The sequence below is a fragment of the Poecilia latipinna genome, unplaced genomic scaffold (genome assembly GCF_001443285.1).
Source record: "Poecilia latipinna isolate Pla-1442-1.1 unplaced genomic scaffold, P_latipinna-1.0 Scaffold2709, whole genome shotgun sequence".
In the NCBI taxonomy this organism is placed as follows: Eukaryota; Metazoa; Chordata; class Actinopteri; order Cyprinodontiformes; family Poeciliidae; genus Poecilia; species Poecilia latipinna.
In genome coordinates, this window is record NW_015115325.1 from 45,656 (window position 1) to 65,038 (window position 19,383).

Consider the following 19,383-nt stretch of genomic DNA (forward strand, 5'->3'; position numbering starts at 1 on the left):
TCCCAATACATCTGCCTCTGTTGTGTCCTTGGGGCAAAACGTATTCATATCAAGCCAGCTTTTAATTGTAATGAATTATGAGGTAATAGTATCCAAAAGTTGTTGTAGATTCTCTCTCCTGTAGATTTCTTAAAAATACCCTGAAGTACTTTTCTACTGTTAAGACAATAAATTTAAAGTGTGCTAGTTTTGAAACTTAGCATGTCTTGATTGAAATAGCCTAATTATAGTTTTTAAATCAGTAACTTATTCTGGCCTATTGACCTTTATGTTACCTGTAGTTACAGCAGATGGTTTGCTAAGATCTGTTGATCTGCCCTTTGTCTGTGTGGGAAAACAATCAGGAGAAGTTCCAGCTTTCACACTGATCTGTGAAAAGCCATAAAACAGCAGGAGTTCAGGCCAGTAGAGGAGAAGCTCTGCTTCCACTTTGTTTAGATAAAGGAGACAACTGATGTTTGATCTTGAAAACAAATTGTAGGGAGTTTCTAACTTTTAAGAGGGTCCGAGATAGCTCCTGGTTGGATGAGCAAAGATACGCCTCATTGAATATATTAAAGACAAGAATACGTCTTTACTATAAAAGTTTGTACACAGAAGTAACAAATCAGATTTGCTCTTGCAATTCTCCAAAGACGTCTTTGCTTTTCTTTCTTCCTTCTTTTCCATTTGTCTCAGGTAAATGAATGTATGTCTCTGTTGTTCTGCAGTTTCTGTTGTAATTTCATGCGTTGTCTTCTATTGGATTAAACTCTAATTCTGTGACGTCTACACTCGTTTTCTGTGTGGCTACACGCAGTCTGCCGGGAGAATCTGGGATCGAAGAAGATCGAGGCAAAGAGTTTTCTTAAGAAATATTGTAACCTAAAATCTTCTTCAACACTACCAATAGCATATCAATGTCATTATAGTGAGAGGATGTTTTATTTTTCCAGCATTAACAATATTTAGAACTTAATTTTCATTTACTGGTTTTACAAACGGCTTTGATCAATAGGTTCTCATGTTTTCTATAAGGAATTCATAGTTTATCTACTGGGATCACCTTTTCTCCAAGTAAAGGTGTGGAGTCTAAATTATGTTAAGTAGTCTTAACCATTAATGTTGTGTGTTAAGACATAAGTACTTTTGTTTGTCATTATGTTTCTAGAACATAAAATAGGAGTGGTATATCAGTGATAAATAAATAAAGTCTTATTCGGTTGTTAGGGTGCAGTAAATGGCTGTGAGTTGGTCTGAAGGGGGTAAAAGGTGGATAGATAGTATTCAAGATCCAAGTCTTCAAAGAACTCTGAAAACTTGAAATTACAAGTTAAAACAACATTTAATTTTCCTTTGGAATCAATAAAGCATTTTTTTATTTGAATTTGATTTGACAGAGTTTGTGTTTAGATTTTTTTTTTGTAACTGAATAAAGACACACATAATTCCACATGACATCTACATGTTATGGTTGTCCAAGTCAAGTAATAATAACTGAACTACTTCCATCCCCTGCTATTTTATTTTTAATTTAAAACACTGTATCCCTTTTTTTGTTTATCAAGTATACATTTAAGATTTAGTGCATTATGTTGATAACAGCTAAAACTAATGATGGTCATCGTCAGCCAGCAGCTTTTTGACCCCCAGCAGGGAGATGGGGGGTGGGATCTTGCGCAGATGATGTCACGCTGCAAGGGTCCATACATAGAGCCAAGCTGGTGTAGATATACTCAAACTAATTACCAGAAATGTATTCAACCTGTTCTTTCAATTCAACCACCAAGTCAGTCATTTTTAATTTAGTATCATTTAATTTCTGTAAAATGGGTTTGGACAATAAATCAGTAACAACATATGTTATGACAGACATGTCAGTTATACATACTTCTGATGGAATTGTCAGTAATTTTACTGAACTCCAATATAGTATTGCACCTCATTCTGGGGATGTAGGTAGAGGAAAGACTTTAGCCACTTAACGTATCATGGGCAGCTAAACTAGGTGAGTGGCATTTCTAATTCACTCACTCTTTGATTACCAAGCAACAACCATGTTGAGTAACTTGCACAGCAGCAGTTTAAGGTTTCATCGCCGTGATTCAAAACTGCTTAAAAGCTAAAGCAAAAGCTGTGGATAAAACAAGAAATCTCACACCACCAATTTAGCAGTATTTCCAGATATTTAAAACTTAAAACTAATTAATAGTTAAGTTTTACACTATCAATATCGACCAATATACAGTGCTAATATTTTGATACATTTTTAACCCATATTGTCCAGACCTACTGTGAACCTTGTAGATGTCCCTATAAGACCAAGAGGAGCAATATAATTATGGTTGGGTTTTGGTTTTTAATTATTCTTAAAGAACCATTGGACCTCCTTAAGGAATTGCAACTCTAATTGTCAAGGTGTCTTTTGTTTTTCAAACACCTGCTAAAATTGGTGGACAGGAAAGGAGATGATTCAATTATCTGAATCATGTGTCTTAGATTTGAGGACTAAAGTTTCTCAGCCCTAATTAAACTGGATTAAAATGTCATCAAGATCAGGCACCTGGGCAGTGAGGTGATCTTTCCCCACTTTTCCACACAGAACCTGCGTGGTCCATTACTGCCACGCAGTGAAGCGAAGCCCTCGTATGGAATGCTTGATGTTCCTGTCACAAACTCAATATATGGAGACAAAGAGGGACCAGAATTAGTGTGGAAAACAAATACATTTTAGTTAAAGTTTCTTTATTATTTTGTCTGAAGAGTGAATCTCATTATAGATTCATTACACATTACTCAATGATTTTGGATTACAGTTCAGATGATCAGAAAATCTGAATCTTAAAATGGAAAGAACTGTTGGTGCATATTTCTTATACTATATGCCCAAAATACATATAGTATTTTGGGCATATAGTATATGCCCAGTGAACATTAAAAATACATGTTCTTTACTTTAAGAATGAAATTATCTATATAAATATTGTACTATACTGATATTTAGCTTGGCATCTGCTACATTCCCATGTACAAACTAGCCTACCTGCAAGAGTCGTAATCTCTGCTCATTGTTGAACCTCTCCACTGCAGCCCAGAACCACCGGATAACAATATGGTTGTCATGGTAACCTGAAAACAACACACCCCATTGTGTCATTATGGTCTGGGTCTGTATACATATGTCATATCAAAGTTCCATGCCTTTCAGTACCCAAGACTTCCCAGTTGTGCTCACTAAGTTAAAATGCAAAACTACAAATATGGTTCAGTGTACGCAGACACACTGGAACATATGGTTCCATATGTATGGCATTATATATGCAACCAGAAAAAAAGCAGAAACTGACAGATGGAGCTGAAAGAAAGGAAGGAGATGAGATAAAGAGGAAACACACAAGGAAGGAGTGAAAAAAGACAAAGAAGAGCTGAAGTTAGATTATGGATGGAACTAAATTTTCTTCATCTCAATCATAGCAAAACTCAAATCATATTATTTGGTCAAAACCTTCACACTAAAAATCCAGACACGATACTTGGTTCTTCGGCTCCGTTCTGTCGGATTTCAGCCAGGAATCTTAGTAATTGTAATTTTTATGTAAAGGTAATGGTTGAAACCCTGATACAGCATCTTCAAGTGATCCAGAATGCAGCAGCTTGGCTTCTTAGTCACCTGGAAGTGTGACCGAATAAGGCCCTTATTGGCCTCCTTACACTGGCTGCCAGTTTCATATTGAATAGATTTTAAGATTCTTTTAAAAACTTATAAAGTTTTAAACAGGTTAGCCATTCCTTATTTTCAGATCTTTTGAAACTTCATTCTGTGTCCATAACTTTAAGATCAAATAATCAGCTGTTACTGAAAGTCCCTCAGACTACCCTTAAGAAAAAAGGAGATCGGGTCTTCTCCATTGCTGTTCCTGTTCTATGCAATAATCTTCCTTTCCAGATCTGCCCGCAGCCTGGATCATTTTAAATCAATTCTTAAAACTCATTTTTATTTTTTGGCATTTAATTGAGGCCTGATACTTTAGTTATTCAGTTGTGATGTTTTTTGTTTTTGTTTACTTATTATTATCATTACTCTTATTATTTTAACATTATACATTTTTGTTGTATTATTTTCTTTTTCTTTTTATCAACTTATCACTTTTCGTACAGGGTTTGGCGCCGTTTTAAACCTGTTTTTAAAGTGCTATATAAATAAATTTGACATCGACACAATTAAGGAATGAAAAGAGGAAAATAGAAAATCATTTTACTTATGAGTAAGTCAGAAAAAAATTAAGGGAGAAATGAAGAAGTGACAGAAGTACAAGACAGAAGAAGAAATAGTGATGACGGGCAGGTAAGAAAATATACAAGAAAGGAAGGACACAAGGAATAAAGGTGAGAATGAAGAATAGGAAATAAAATCTGTAAATTTCCATACTGTAATTTTTCATTATTTGATCCAGAACTGGAAAAAAATAAATCTAAATCCATAATCTTTCAGAGATTACTTTATTGATCCCTGTGTACCTCCTCTGTATTCAGTATTGCTCCTCCAGTCTGATAAGTCAATCTCAGCAGTGCCAGCAATGACCAGCTCCAGCTCCCTGGCATCAAACACAGACACCAATCTCGCATCCACCACCTGAAGAGAAACATATATTGTAAAGGTAATAAATGTCCTGTAAAATTGAAATGTCTGGAACAAACTGTTTTGTTTTTACAAGGTCGACACACCCCACCTCATAAAAACCTCTGACCAGGCTTTCAGTCTGCTGGACGACTCCTCGCTCTATCCTCCACTTCACCATCCGCTCGATGTACTCTTTCTTGTTCTTCTCTGAGACTGGGATGTTCCCTCCACCAGGTTTCAGCTCCCGTTCTGTGATCTACAAAAACCATGTCTAGCTCAATGCTAAATCTGTGTTTGAGTCTGAAAGACAGACGGACAGATGTAATAATGCTTTAGCCACTTTCAAAAACAGAATCCACAAGCTAGTGGAGCTGGGTTTGGGAACAAAGGGTGCACTGATAAATCAGCCCCCCATTTCCTTAATTTTGGGAGATCAGCAATCGACCAATGCTTTCAACCAGAATTCTCAGGTCAGGCTTTTTAAAGATGAAGAGCCAGCGTTCAGTCAGAAAACTGCACCCCAATTGGAAACATCAGTAGTATAGTTAAGATGGGAGAAGACAAGAATATTCACTGAATTTTCTCATTTAATTTTCACTCTGAAAGGTTAAATGTGACTTACCCCCAGCAGTGCGTCTCGTTTGTTTTTTCCCATTTTTTTTTGACTAATGCGACATACTATGGAACAATATATTTGTTTTATTAGCTCAAACACTAAATATATCTTAATATGCATTAATGCACACAGTGGAAACAGCAAGACTCCAGAAGCTACAGTTTTATCTCTTGTCTTGAGGGTAAAACCATTTATAGCCAAGGAAAATGAATGACAGTCTTGGATTGGCAGCTTTGCAAACACCACCCTGTTTTACAAGTAGCATTGCGCCTAGGTACTTCGGCTTTCCAAGCTGCATTTTCTTTTGAACATCGAGTAAATAATCTACAAACAGGTGATTTGTAGTCTCTAAATAATTTGGAGTCACATTGCACAGAAAAAAAATATTTATGACAGGGTGCTGTGGTGGCACAGGCGTAAAGCACAATCCTTACATGGACGTCACAGTTTCGAGTCCTGATGACCTTTGCCGTATGTCTTCCCCTTCTCTTATTACCTACTTTTCTGTCTAACTGCTGTCAAATAAAGTGTATCTGAGCCAAAAAAAAAGTTATATTTGTGACCAAAAACTTTAATTGTTTTCTAGTCTATCACTTGTTAACAAGATAGCAGTAAGCATCTAAATATGTAGGCAGTCTCAGAGTCTGACCTGTCCAAACACTTCCTCATTGACAGTAAAGGTGAGGTCAAGCATGTCTTCTATATCATTGTCCTTCATCCACTGGAGAGACTGGTGGAACTCCTCATCCAGATATTCCAGGTCACTCAGATCGCAGGGACTGGAGAATAGAAAAGGCAAACAATGAATGACTGCACTCATGTGAGTTTTTGGGTCTTTCAGTGAGCGTAGCATTACAATAAAAAAAAAAAAATTGTAAACAATTAAAATGCATGTTGGTGAATGCTTTCCTTATATTCATGGTTAACTCTGGATAAACATACATGCGCAGAAGGCCTTTATAGAAGGGTCTGGTGAAGAAGGCATCCAGCAGATACTGATGGATCAGAGCCAGACCCAGAATGCGGCCACTGAAACGGAACCTGAGGCACACAAACAAATGGATAGTCGGCCTTATGACTGTAGTGAACACAAACCTGTGAGATATTCTTGATAATCTTGGTCTAATTCAGAGATTCCCAAACTGTGGGGGGTTCCGTGTCATTTCAGGGGGGTAGGGGGTGCAGGAAGTGGTATGGATGAATGAAAAAAAACACAAAAAAAAAAACAATGAACGCTGTGTGCACTCAGGGGGGTGGAGTGGGATGAGTGTTTGAGTGGATGGAAGAGTATAATAGGGGGTCTCTAGGAACCCCCCCCCCCCCCACCCAGAGACACGCGTTGTATAACAGGAAGTCCGCACCCAGCATCGCCCCACCCACCTCCCCCTGCTCACATACATTGTTCAACAAGACAGCAAGAGTCTAACTCTCCCTATTTGTAATCCATAGGGGGGGCCCAGAAAATGTTTGGAAACCAAGCAACACACAATCGAGGTCACATACTGGATCTAATTATCAGTGTGAATATTTCCATTGTCTCTATAACTGATGTTACAGAGAGAAACACTGTGATCAAAATGTAATCAAATCTATTCTTTATCCTCATCTGTAAGTTGCAGTGATGTAGATGAGTTGCTAGATAATTTCCTCTCTAAAATTCAGAACAGTGAATCCAAAACAGTGATGAGAAACGTTAAGCCTTTTTAATTTGAATTGGAGCCCATTGAAAACGATCAGAACATAGAAATCAGAAGAGGTGATGAGCAAACAGAGGAAGAAGACAGAGTTGGCCGTAAGAGCTGGTGTTTTGCTGTTGCCTTCAGCTTCGTAATAAAACAATGGGCAACACTTTATTTGAAGGGGTGCGCATAAGACTGACACGACCCTGTCATGAACGTAAAGAAGTCTTTATGAATGTTTGACAGTTGTCATGAAGTGTCATTTGGTAAATAATGATACTTTTAATGCAAAGTTGCTCTAAATGTTGCATTAAAAGTCCATTAAAAGTGCCAATTTTGCATCATTTTGTAAATTATGATAATTTAATGCAAAGTTGGCATTAAATTACCCGGTGCAAATAATTATGGTCCAAGTGATAAATTGTGCAGTTTTATTACAAGTTGGCCCAGTCTGTTGGAAGAAAAGGTTCTTTGACTAGACTGGGCCAATCAAGTTCTAGAATGGCACCACCATCTTGAGTAGTCCATGTCTGGAAGTCAGGTGAAGAAGTAGCTGGAGAGTCTGAATCAGAACAAGGCTGCAGATCATCTTGTGAAAGCAAGCATGCTTGCCCTGCAATCTGCTCATTTCTCTGGAGTTGAAGATGCCATCATATATCTGCTTCAACAAATCCACTGTCATGTAAGCAGGGAGAACTGTGAGGATTATGTTCTTTAAATTCTCTAATGCATTTAACATAATTCAATCTGATTGGCCCCGTCAGTAACTCCACAAAATACAGATGGAGACCTCAACAGTCACCTGGATTAATGTCTACCTGACAAACAGAACACACGTTATGACTGAAGGGTAGTGTTTCTGACCAGGCAGCGAGAGGCACAGGAGCACCACAGGGGTCTATACTCTCACCATTTCTTTTCACTCTGTAGACCTCAGACTTTTCCAATCTTCTATCTAAGATTAAAATGGAGCATCAGAACTAGCATTTGGACCATTAAACTATTCCTCCAGGCTGTAGGAATTCCCATAACTTCTGATAACTCTCAGACATGCATCAGTTACATTATGGGACATTCATTTCAATACAATTTGTGTTTTTGTGTTTGTGTCAATTCTTACCATTCATGGTGATTGTCTACAAAGGCCGACATGGGGCTGATCTGAACGGTGTAGGTGTCATTGGCTGAATATTCAAACAGACCATAATATGGGTTGAACAGTTCCCTGGAAACCAGGAAGAAGAACTCCCTAGAAGGCCCACTGTAGTCCAAGCTGTAACACACACACACCCACACACACAGATTAATGCTTAAACCTCTACTCTTGTACTTTCTTTTCGAGATTGGTTTCCATCTCAGTTACTCACCCCTCCTCCCCAACAAAACTGACATAGAACTTGCTGCGCTGCAGGTCCTTCCGGGAATAGCACATGATCTGGTTGAAAGCATCTTCCAAGAGATGGTCCCGACGGATAGTCACTCTTCATATGCACAAAAATGAACATGAAACCCAAACTATATACCAAAATGAAGTGAGGAAGTCTAACAAGATACACACAGATATAAATTCAGCTCACTTTAGCTTTCCAGGGCCTTGACCATAGCCTTTAGTTTCCAGTTTTCTGTAGAAGTTGCGGAGTTTTGCCTCAAAGTCTCTCTTGTAAGGAGCTGGGGCTCTGGCATTGGCTCGCTGAGTTCCTAGAGTGAGACAGGAAGAGGGACTGACGGATAGTTTCAGGAACATTTTTTTTGTATTTGGTAATGTGTCAGTAAGATACCTGGTGAGTTCTGGGGGGAGGAAACAGGGGATCCCCGAGGTGACTGGCAGTAGCTGGGGAGAAGTAAGGCATGAGGAGGGACGTAGGACATCACTTCATCTTCAAACAGACTGTAATGGGAGACAGAGAGAAAGACTTAAAACACTGATGTTAACCAGGGATGGCAGAAAGGAAGTAAGTAAAGTAAAGCAAGCAAAAGTGGTGCATGGTGTACAGTATTACAAGAGGAAGTAAACTAGCAATTACTCCAGATCCATATAAACATTTTCTACAATTGCAGCCTGAGTCTCCAGTTTGATTTCACAGATTTCCTGTTGATTTTTAAAATGACGATACAAGACTAAAATTTATAGAATACTCATTCATTTAGGCCCTTGTTATCATATAAACTACTAAAGTTCTGTATAAATCAAAGTTATTATAGTTAACTAAAATGAACAAATAATGAAACCTGAAACTGAGAAAACATTTTTAACTGAAATAAAAACGGTAATTAATCAGGGAAAACTACAACTAACTTGAACTATATTGTGTGTTTATAAAACTAAGCCATATTGAAATTAGAGATCCACATGAAAGAGAACTTAAGAGTGTGAGTGACTACAGCATTCACACTAATGAAAAACCCAGAAGCATTATAAGCCTGTTGTGAATTCATGTTAGATATGTCCACATTGGGCTGGCCTTGCATATGAACTCAGGACAATTGAAATGATAGGATTATAGGAATAAATTTTGGATGCATTTTCTGCTCCCTTTAGAGGTTTTTGGGACCCTTTCAACAAGGAGGAGTCCTTCCAGAGCCAGAAACTGTACAGCCAGTAGGGGATCACCGATTTATTAGCCAGCTGATTTATCAGCACAGATTTCCTCAATTTTGGGAGATCAGTGGTCAGTCAATACTTACGGGTGAAGCCAATCTTACCCCCGGATGTCATCTACCTAAGCAGGGATCCAAATATCAAACACTGTACTCTTCTGCTCTCCCTTGAGAAAGGTTTGAGGCCCACCAGGTCATGTTTGCAGTTAAAAATAGTCACCCCACTTTTAAAAACTCATTCACTTTTTTGCTATATTTAGCAACATTTCAGACAAAAAAAAAAAACAAACTTATCGGCCAATGTTGGGATCGGTAAGCCAGGCTTTATAAGGACAAGTAGTGAGCAATTTGCCAAAAAAGTACCATCGGTGCACCCCTAATATGCTGGTGGACCTAAAAAAATCCATGGGGTAAATAAGGATAATTCCCCTTTTTCTCATGTAAATAATTTCAGCACATTTAAAACCACTGCATTATTACACTCTAGTTGATGTACACAGTTATTAGATTCTATGAATTAAATGGCGTTTAACTGAAGTCCTAGAGGTTGGAGTCCTTGTCAAACGGCGTTTTGACTAAAGTCCCAGATCGGGTTTGAGTACCAGATAAGGACAGAGGCCTGGGTTTTAATGTTTTTATCTTTTTTTAATCTTTTTTTTTTTTCAAAATCTCTCTTTCTTACCGTTTATTCAATGTCACGTGCTGTTTTTTTTAATCATGTAAAGCACTTTGAAATGCCTTGCTGCTGAAATGTGCTATACAAATAACATTTGATTGATTGATATTAGACAGGTTTTCTGCTCTGCCCTTCGAAGGAGGAGGACGCACTTTCTCTGTCTCCCTGCCTCCCTATCTTCCCTGTTCAGTGTCTGTGTCCTGTGTTTTTAGTCTTTCTTTGCATAGCTTCCGAAGTTGCAAATTATGGATCTGGTCAGCTGGTCTCTCAACCCAATTGATAAAATTTTTCCCACTGGGAAAATGGGTAAAGGGAACCGTTGTGTCCTGAGGGGACATTCTTCGCTGGATACACAATGGATTCTACATGGAAGTAGAAGACCGTGTGTCTGACGACGCCGTCAGTCGAGGATGTTGAAGATGTGTACATGATTGGATTTATGATAAGTTTTCTGCTTATTGGAGTTGGTGGCTACCTGGCTTATCGGAAATTTCAGAAGTTGCCGGCAGCCATTTTGGCAACTTTGAGGCTGCTGGGTACGGATGATGGGATCTGCAGAGCGATCAACACTCAGACTGAGATGATACGGAAGCCGAGCCGCAGACTGGATGCGATCCTGGAAAAGGACCGTGGACGGGCAGCGGATCTCGGACTCAGAATGGATATGGTGTGACCTTGGAGAATGTTGTTCGCACGGATCAGACGGGAGACCCTAAATTCGGATGTTTGGCTTTGCCATTGTGAAGCACCAGCGAGACTTTACAAATTATTGCTATCGGAATCTGGTTCCCCGGGGTGGCCTTGGCTGGCCGGCTATCCTCCCCTGGTTGTTATGTCTAAGAAAGGCTCTGTTCTGCTGCCCCCCCCATGAGAACATCTGTAGGCCCTGAACTGATAAGCTGGTGGTGAACTCTGACATCATACTCACAATCGTGTTCTTCAGTTAGGGTTCATGGTCTGACACACACATAACTCACATGAGACCCCTTTGCACGTCACACCTCCTCCTTGTACCAGGCTTGTTTTGTCTATATGTGTCTATATGTGCTTAGGTGCCGAGGTTTTTTCCTTCATCTCAAACTCTGCCCTGCAAAGAGCAAAGTGAGACATGCTGTTTTTTTTCCTGTCCTTACCTGATGTTTTTCTTATTTTTCCCATTTCCTCTGCAAGGCGGTGCCTGTCGGGCTCCAAGGCCTCAGCCAACAGTCCCCCCCCTCCCCCTCGTGTTGTTGTGTAAAGGATGGTTGTACTGGTACTACAATTTCATTGTCTTTCTGACAATGACAATAAAATTATTCTGATATTAGTCTGGCTCCTCATTATGCCTGTGTTGAGGCAACTCGCCAGCCCATACACTCCCGCTATCAATTCAAGCCATTACTGGATTATGGTTGCCCAGAAGGACTGAAAAAATGATGCTACATGAAGCAAAGAGTTCTATCAACACCTGATAAGCAATATGTGGTGTGTAGGATCATATTTGGTGACCACATCTGGATCACTGTGGGCCATTTGGAGAATGGCTGTTAGGGTGGGATAGAAACACACAGGCAGACAATGGGGGGTAAAACAGCAGGGATGTCTCACCTCAGCAGGATGACAAGGTCCGCATCTCCTGACAGTCGGGTCAGTCCTGAAACGCCATCTGTGCGGATCAGCTGGACCTTCTCCCTGATACCACATCAAACATTCCATCAACAAGGATTTCTCCTTCTTTATTTGCATTTTGTCATTTTTTTAAATATATTTTTTTTAATTGAAAGAATGATATGAATTTCTAAATTAAAAGTAGTTTATTTTGAGTTATCTCTAATATGTCTTGATATTTTACTAATACAGTTAGAGCACAAACTGTGAAAAGTCAACTAGTTTGTACATTTCAACTAAATAATTTGGAAGAAAATGGAGGAAGCTTGCAAACCTGAGATAACATCTCAAACATTTTGAAGAACATGAAAATATTGAAGCATGAAAATATTCAAGACATCAGCCAGGACACAAATAGACACAAATGCTTTCTCTAGTCCAGAGAACTCCAGAGCACTTTAGCACTACATTCACACACACCCCAATGGTGGCAAGCTACATTGTCGCCAGGGCTCTTCTGGGGCAGGGTGACAGAAGACAGGCTGCCATGCACTCACATTCTGACATATTATACTGAATTTAAAAAGTAAACAAACTGAGAAATACATAACGTAAAACATTGTAACAATGAAAGAAGACATGTTGGTGTACCTGAGTACATGGTTTCGGCTGAAGTCCGGCTGTCTCTCCTGCAAAATCTCAAAGATGTTTGGTTGTCGAAGAAAAGCCACAATCTTATCATTGTAAGCTATATGAGACAAGAAACAAGCGGGTCAGTTTTATTTGTTTCATTAAATAAAGCTACAAAGATCAAAAAGTTAAAAATGTGGTACCGGACATGTCGCATCATGAATTATGGACTAACTGTTTCTGAAGATAATGTTATGTTTTAATTAATATTAAAGTAGGTATTGATTTCTGTGGATGAAAGAAATTACCTTTGTGGGTTAAAAGTTCCATCTTAAAGCCGACAGAAATTATTTGGATGTTTTTAAGTGGATGTGGAATCGGTGGTGGATGCTCCTACCACCAACAGATAGGATTTATTTTTCTTAATTTACTTTATTAGTAATAACTTACATTATGTTTAAGTTAGTCATTTTATTTAGAAATATTTTCTAATGGGTGCACACTTTAGTTAATATTTGTCTGAATGGTTTTACTCATGCTTTTTTCTTTTGTTTGAGGTGCTGCCAACACATACGGGCTGGAGGAGGAAGCCTGGTATGTTGTTTAAAGTTTATTTTAATTGTTTTATTTTGTCAATTAAATATTCACTTATTATTGTTTGTGCCAAGTTAAAGTTAGTTTTGCTTTATTTGTTTCATAGGATGTTTTAGGTAATTTTGTATTTGTTTGTTCCTTTGTTATGTTGCGCCTCCCTCGTGTGATGGGTTTAAGTTACTCCACCCCTATTAAAGCAGCCTTTTGTTCTTTGTTTGGAGGTCAGTTTTGTTTGTTCAGTTAGTGTTTAGTTGATCTCAGTTAAGTTAGGCCAAAATCTGTCATTTTTCATTTGACTCATTTTTGGCTAAAACCTAATGTTTTTTTAACCATTTTTGGAATTATTAAAATTATTATTTTTTTTTTTTTTGCCTTTTTGAAACCCTTTTTTTTGTGTTTAAGTCAGGTCCCTCACATGATCATTAAATATAATTGAAAGCTAGGCCCATATTCTCAAAGAATCCAAAGATAAAGTAGCTGATGAGTAAAATGGACCGAATATTCAGTTGTTAATTCATGTTGTTGAGTCAGATTAAGGTTGCATTCACACTGCAGCCTGAAGTGACAATTCCAATTTTTTTTTTCTTGTTGTCAAATCTGATTGTTTTGCCATGGCCGTTCACACTTCCAAATATATGTGACCTGTATGTGTTCTCCAGTGTGAATGGGCAAACATTTTTCTTTTTTGTAAAATGACATCACTATGAGTAGTGACATAATTTATAGAATTTCTGGAATTTTAAGATTTTTCTTAGAATTTAAACTCTAAGCTTAAAGTTATTCACAAACATTTTAGGCTTTAAGAGAGTTTCTAATATGAAAAAAAAAACATTAAGCGTAGTGAGGAGGGATTTTAGTGACCCTAAGAGTGTCTTAAACTGGAAAGACTGACAGAAAAGAACCTACTTCAAAGAGAACAAGCTTATGAAAGATTTTTGGTAAGAATTTTTCACAATGCCTGAATTTTAACTGTCTGAGTGAATGTGTGCTTGTCTGTCTGTATTATACTGACCCACAGGTACAACCTCTTGGCACTGCCCCCTGCTAGCTGAGGTGAAGGTACTAGAGGGTCGTGGCAAGACTGGAGGACCAGGGTGATGCGTTTCTTCACCCACCTGTAATGACAGGAGGACATACAAAAAACAATGATATACAGACAAAATATTAATCTGACTCCACAACATGATATAACAAGTAAATATTCAGGCAATTTTGCCCATCAACCACATCTGTTAACACTAGGGTGCCTGTCTATTTTCCCATACTGTTTTATAAAGATTGTTGCTCTTAAACACTGTTCTTCATTCCTTAATGAGGGAAGTATTAAACTGTGCTTCCATTAGAAATGTACGTAAAACTTTGTTAATTTTCCTCTAATGTAGAATTTTTTTTTTCACAATTACAAAGATTCCATTAAATAAGAAAAGCAATTAAAGGTTTGTGCACGCAACAAGTCATTAAAAGACATGCTGTGTCTTGGTCTTCCAACTCCTGTGGTCTTCTTTGTGGTTTGTACCAGTGTAACATCCAGTTGTTGATCATATGACGCAAACAAAGTTTCCATTCCAGTTTGTCAAGATAAATCAATTTCATTGTGGCCAAAAAAACCACCTCATCCTACCGCCAGAACTTTTTATTGACAATTGAGTTTTTCTGTAATTGGTGTGAGCAAATTGATTTCCAAAATACCAAATTGCACAATTACATGGTCAATGAAAATGCAGTTAGTGACTATATTTCTGCATCACTTTGTAAAATTTGTTACTCTAATGTAAAGAAAGAAAAAAATAATTACCTTTTTTCCTGTTTCAATTTTGTTTGAATTTCTCATAATTCTGCAACCCTTTAAGCAACCTCTATGTAGCATGGAAAAATGACAGGCCTTTAAAAGGCCCATGTAGCGAACTGTAGTCTTAAACCTAGAGAGTAAACCTAGGTGGGAAGCTTGGTTTTGCACTTTATTAGTCATTGGAGGATATCCATTTCTTGTGAACGAGTTTCTGCAAACACATCCTGGCTATGAATTGTGTGAAACTATATTTGGCTAGTTTGATTGATACAGATTTGATGAACATGCAGTCAATCGTCTTCAGTTGTTTTGCTAGTATGTGTCAGTTGCATAATCAGCTCTAAATCCCCATAAGCTCTTGTTATCCGATGTCAAAGAACAGTTAAAATTTGAAATTTCTTCAGTCTTACCAGTTGCCTTGGACTGACCTCCCCAGCACTGTGACTACGTTGTCGGGTAAGATGTTGGCGGTGAGATAGAAGACTTGGACGAGAGCTCTGAACAGGCAGCCGAGGATCAATGAAGGTGGTAGCACGGCAGTTATGATCCACAAAGAAAGGCTACATATGAACAAAATGTCATAAACTTAAAGTTGTTGAGATTGCAATCTGTAACTGTTAAGACAAAGTGACTATTTGTTTCTCAGCCAGACCTTGCCGCTGTGGTCATGCTTCATCTCCCAGCCTCTGGGCAGCTCAAGTTGTTTATTCGCAAACATGTTGAGAAAAGCCACCAGGTCACGGTTGTGCTGGTAGCGCTCAAAGTGGTGTGCATCTCTACGAACCTTACTGATCATATGCTTCAGACATGTGTTGGTGGTAAACATGCGATAGGCACTCTGAGTTCACAGGAAGAAGAAGAACAATCAGAGAAATTAGCAATCAATGTACAGTTATCAGTGAAATTATTGTTTGGTAAAGTATAAAACACTGTTACTGTGGAAGTGCATGGGATTTACAGTCACCCTATACATTTATATACAGTTTAGTTTATAAAAATGTTGAACATTTGATATTAAATCTGACTAAACATTTTCTGCTTTAGGTCAATTAGGAAAATTATTTTTTACTTGGAAAATACAAAATGAAAATTTTATTTACTCCCTTTAAAGGAGCAGCATTATGTGTTTTCCATGCACAGTGCCATTTTACAGGATAGTCAACTAAATATGTTAACTTCAGTTATAAAAATGCTACATTTATATCAAATATAACTTAGAATAAATTTGACGTCATAATTTAACCCCTTGAAATTGGGCCTCTGTCTCTTTAAAAACTCTTGCTCTTTCTGAAACTCTGTCTTCAGGAAGTCATCACAATATAATTTCACTTCAACACTGAGAAATAGCTTGTATAATGAGCTCAGGAGATGTGCAGTTCCACCAGGTGTTTGCTAATTGCTGCTGATAGTCTTAAGGAGCTGTGTGGTGGAGCGATGCTAAAGCTTGGACACTGCAGCTCAGAGGAGCTGTGTCTTGAAGGCAGCAGTAGTTCCACCCAGGCATTTGCACAGTTGTCATGGTAAATTAAAGGATTTCTCAAACATGCATGAAAGAATCAAAGTACCAATCCAGGTATGTTTTTGATGAGGGAGTAACATTATAACATGATGTACAGCTCAAAAAGTAGATTTTACATAATACTTCTCCTTTAAAATTTTCTGACTTTGGTCATGTGGTTTGGATTTCCTTCCAAAATCTTGCCACATACGTTTACTAGAATTTTGACTCATTCATCCTGATAGAACTGGTGGCCATCTTGCAGCAGTGAACTTCTTCACTGCTTCTCTGGGACTGGGATCAGGACTTTGTGATGGCCTCTTCAAAACATTAAGTTTGTTGTCCTTCAACTGTTTTGTAACTAATTTGGTGATATGCTGAGGAACATTGTCTATTCAGAAAAGATAACTGTGACCAAACTAACTTTGTGCTGATGTCTCGTGGTGCTGCTTTAATATTTCCACAACACATTCTTTCCACGTCATCTATTTTTTGGAGGTGATCAGCTGCCTTCTCTTAGATAGGCAATCTTATATTTACAGGCATTTTATGATCTACTAGCAGGTTATATACCTGGGCTGATTAGACCGGTTTGTATTGCAAAGTACTTTTGAGCAGTGTACATACAGGGTTGGAATGCAACACAGTGAAGAAGTCAGGACTGGTGAGGAACTTGGCGGTGGGGGACTGCAGCAGCAAGGAGATGCGAGATCTGGAACTGGCCTGAGCCGCACCGTTTTCCCTCCGGAGCTCTGAAAGGGAAATGAGCAATGTCAGAAAAAAAGAAAGCAGACAAGGGGTGGAAAAGCCTCTTTTCAACATTTTGTAATGTTACAACCACAAACTGAATACACATAAAATACAGTAAAATAAATGCAGTGAGTGGGCAAAAGATGTATGGTTTCAATCTTTTTTTTTAACAAACAAAACTAAGAAAGTGGGCGGTGTAAAAGTATTCAATTCAGCTTCCCTCAGTCAGAAGCTTGAAGAACCACCTCTTGCAACTGTTTTTGGATGCACACAAGACAGGACATTTATGGGAAAAATAATAAAAGAGGACCACGGCAGGAAAGGAGGATAAAACGGGTCGTTTCCCAGCCAAAACAGGAGACTTGAAAGGTATGGACTGTACAGAAACACACATCATTCATATTTGAAACTTTGAATGCAGTTTATTTTCCTTACAATTTCCAAATATGTTCTAGTTTGTGCAGATTAAACACATACATTGTGGTTATAACATGACAAAAGGTAGTAAGCTGAGTGGTGTATTTTAATGGCAGAGTATGGTTAGGGTGCTACCTGGAACAGATGGATGCATATCAGTCTCATCCCCAAGCAGCTCATTGGCTGGCTGCTCCTCCTGTCTGCTATCATTTGTTATGGTCCTTCGGATACTCTGATACCTGCACATGTGAATGTCAATACAAAATACTAGCTAAACATTGTGTAAAGGTGGAAAGATTAGTGTATTATTAAAATCCTTTTCTCATGTGACTTTCATGACCCACTTAGCATCGTTTTTGCTTCTAATGAAATAAGAATTTTAGGTGCCAGCAATGAGTGGTGATCCTCCAATCAGAACGAGAACAACCTCCTAACCTTTTTATTTTTACAGGAACTCTGAACATGATGACTACCACTCATGGAACTGAAACTATTGGTATTGACCTGCGGTTGAGCTGTTCCATCTGCTGTATGGAGCTGGACCTCTGTAGAGTCTGTGGGGCCGGAGGAGCAGTAGGCCGCTGCCATGTTGTTGTTCTGTTCACATGATCCACATAAAAGATGCGACCATGACTGTCGATGCGAGCCTCCCAATCTGGATTAGGAAGATAGTGGGAAAGGTTTCAGACTGAAACACAAATCACAATGAGCAACAAAAACTCAGAATGTATGTAACAAATGAATGAATGTAAAGGAAAATGTCTGCCCCTGAATCTGTCATAGTCAAACTTTAGGAAAACTTAAGAAAATGTAACTTAGAGCAAACAAACACTTTTTATACCCTTATTTCTGTTGGAACATTACATTTTATTTCTGTTAATTGTACCCTAATTTATGTGGTAATAATATTTCTGCTGTAGTTCATAACTTCTGCCAGACAGTGGCCAGTTTGTTATACTGAGCTGCTGCTCAGTCAGAAATGGAGCCAACCTGTCAACCTGCAATGAAGCTTTACAATAACAGGAAGTTATTCTGAAGTTAGTTGGAATAAAAACAAGCGACACATCAAGTTCTGAGTATTCCTGTACATTTCATGTAGGATATGCAAACGCCTACTAGGAGGCAGAGGCTCATCTACTCTCTGATAGCGACTGATGTCATGGCGGACAGAGGGAAGAGACCGAACAGACTGATGACCGTAGACCTGAGCTGTGGCACCTGCATTAAAAATACAACATCTGGATCAATTGCTAACCTAAGACATATCATTTTAGCTGTTGATCAATTTTAAGGGTACTATACAGTTCAGTAATATATTGGATACATTGCATAAAACACACCGTCATGACACCGACATTAAATCATACCCGACTTTTCCTGTTTGATGTCAGTTAGAATTACATCAATTATTTCTTTTTGCTAGATGAGAAAATGAGAAAATGTTAAATAATTTTATGACTTATGCCAATTTCAGTAGATGGATATAAATTTTGTGACTTACTGACCTAAAACAGGTTCTAATCTTAGTCTAATCTTAGCAGATGTGAGTTCTCTCCTTGTACTCTGGCTTCCTCCCACATTAGAAAAAATGACTGTGAGGTTAATTCGTTAATTCTCTAAATTGCTCTCCAGGTTTCCCTGTGATGAAATGGCAACCTGTCTAGGGTGTACCCTGCCTCTCACCTGATGACCCCTGGAGTAGTCAAAAGGTCCCCTGCGCGACCTTGCAAGGATAAGCAGTTATTGCAAATGAAGGAATTGGAGAGTCTAAAGCTAAAATAAAACAGCTTCATGACTCTGTAGGCTTATATCATTTACTAGTGCACAAGCTCAAATAAGCTTAGCTCAGTGATTCTTGAGAATAGAGATAAAACAGGTCCTATGCATAAAGCACAAAATTTGAATAAAATATACACAAAATATTATTTTTTCAAATATCTGATTAAACT

General features: G+C 38.3%; 1 protein-coding gene across 4 annotated transcripts in view; it reads right to left on the minus strand.

Annotated features, from left to right (window-relative positions):
- LOC106938844 (E3 ubiquitin-protein ligase HECW2-like) overlaps positions 1 to 19,383 on the minus strand; it is a 33,266-nt gene that overhangs the window by 3,272 nt on the left and 10,611 nt on the right. For 2 of the 4 annotated variants that reach the window (XM_015021030.1, XM_015021033.1), the window contains 19 exons: positions 18,551 to 18,652; positions 17,939 to 18,089; positions 17,570 to 17,673; positions 16,895 to 17,019; positions 15,422 to 15,607; positions 15,180 to 15,329; positions 13,993 to 14,095; positions 12,408 to 12,504; positions 11,757 to 11,840; positions 8,674 to 8,783; positions 8,473 to 8,593; positions 8,263 to 8,376; positions 8,016 to 8,168; positions 6,159 to 6,257; positions 5,866 to 5,995; positions 4,710 to 4,856; positions 4,498 to 4,612; positions 3,023 to 3,108; positions 2,543 to 2,655 (listed from right to left, as the gene is read on the minus strand). In XM_015021030.1, the coding sequence (XP_014876516.1) occupies positions 2,543 to 2,655; positions 3,023 to 3,108; positions 4,498 to 4,612; positions 4,710 to 4,856; positions 5,866 to 5,995; positions 6,159 to 6,257; positions 8,016 to 8,168; positions 8,263 to 8,376; positions 8,473 to 8,593; positions 8,674 to 8,783; positions 11,757 to 11,840; positions 12,408 to 12,504; positions 13,993 to 14,095; positions 15,180 to 15,329; positions 15,422 to 15,607; positions 16,895 to 17,019; positions 17,570 to 17,673; positions 17,939 to 18,089; positions 18,551 to 18,652 (2,290 nt within the window). The remainder of the gene's footprint in view (positions 1 to 2,542; positions 2,656 to 3,022; positions 3,109 to 4,497; positions 4,613 to 4,709; positions 4,857 to 5,865; positions 5,996 to 6,158; positions 6,258 to 8,015; positions 8,169 to 8,262; positions 8,377 to 8,472; positions 8,594 to 8,673; positions 8,784 to 11,756; positions 11,841 to 12,407; positions 12,505 to 13,992; positions 14,096 to 15,179; positions 15,330 to 15,421; positions 15,608 to 16,894; positions 17,020 to 17,569; positions 17,674 to 17,938; positions 18,090 to 18,550; positions 18,653 to 19,383) is intronic. The other 2 variants (XM_015021031.1, XM_015021032.1) reach the window with 2 other exon arrangements.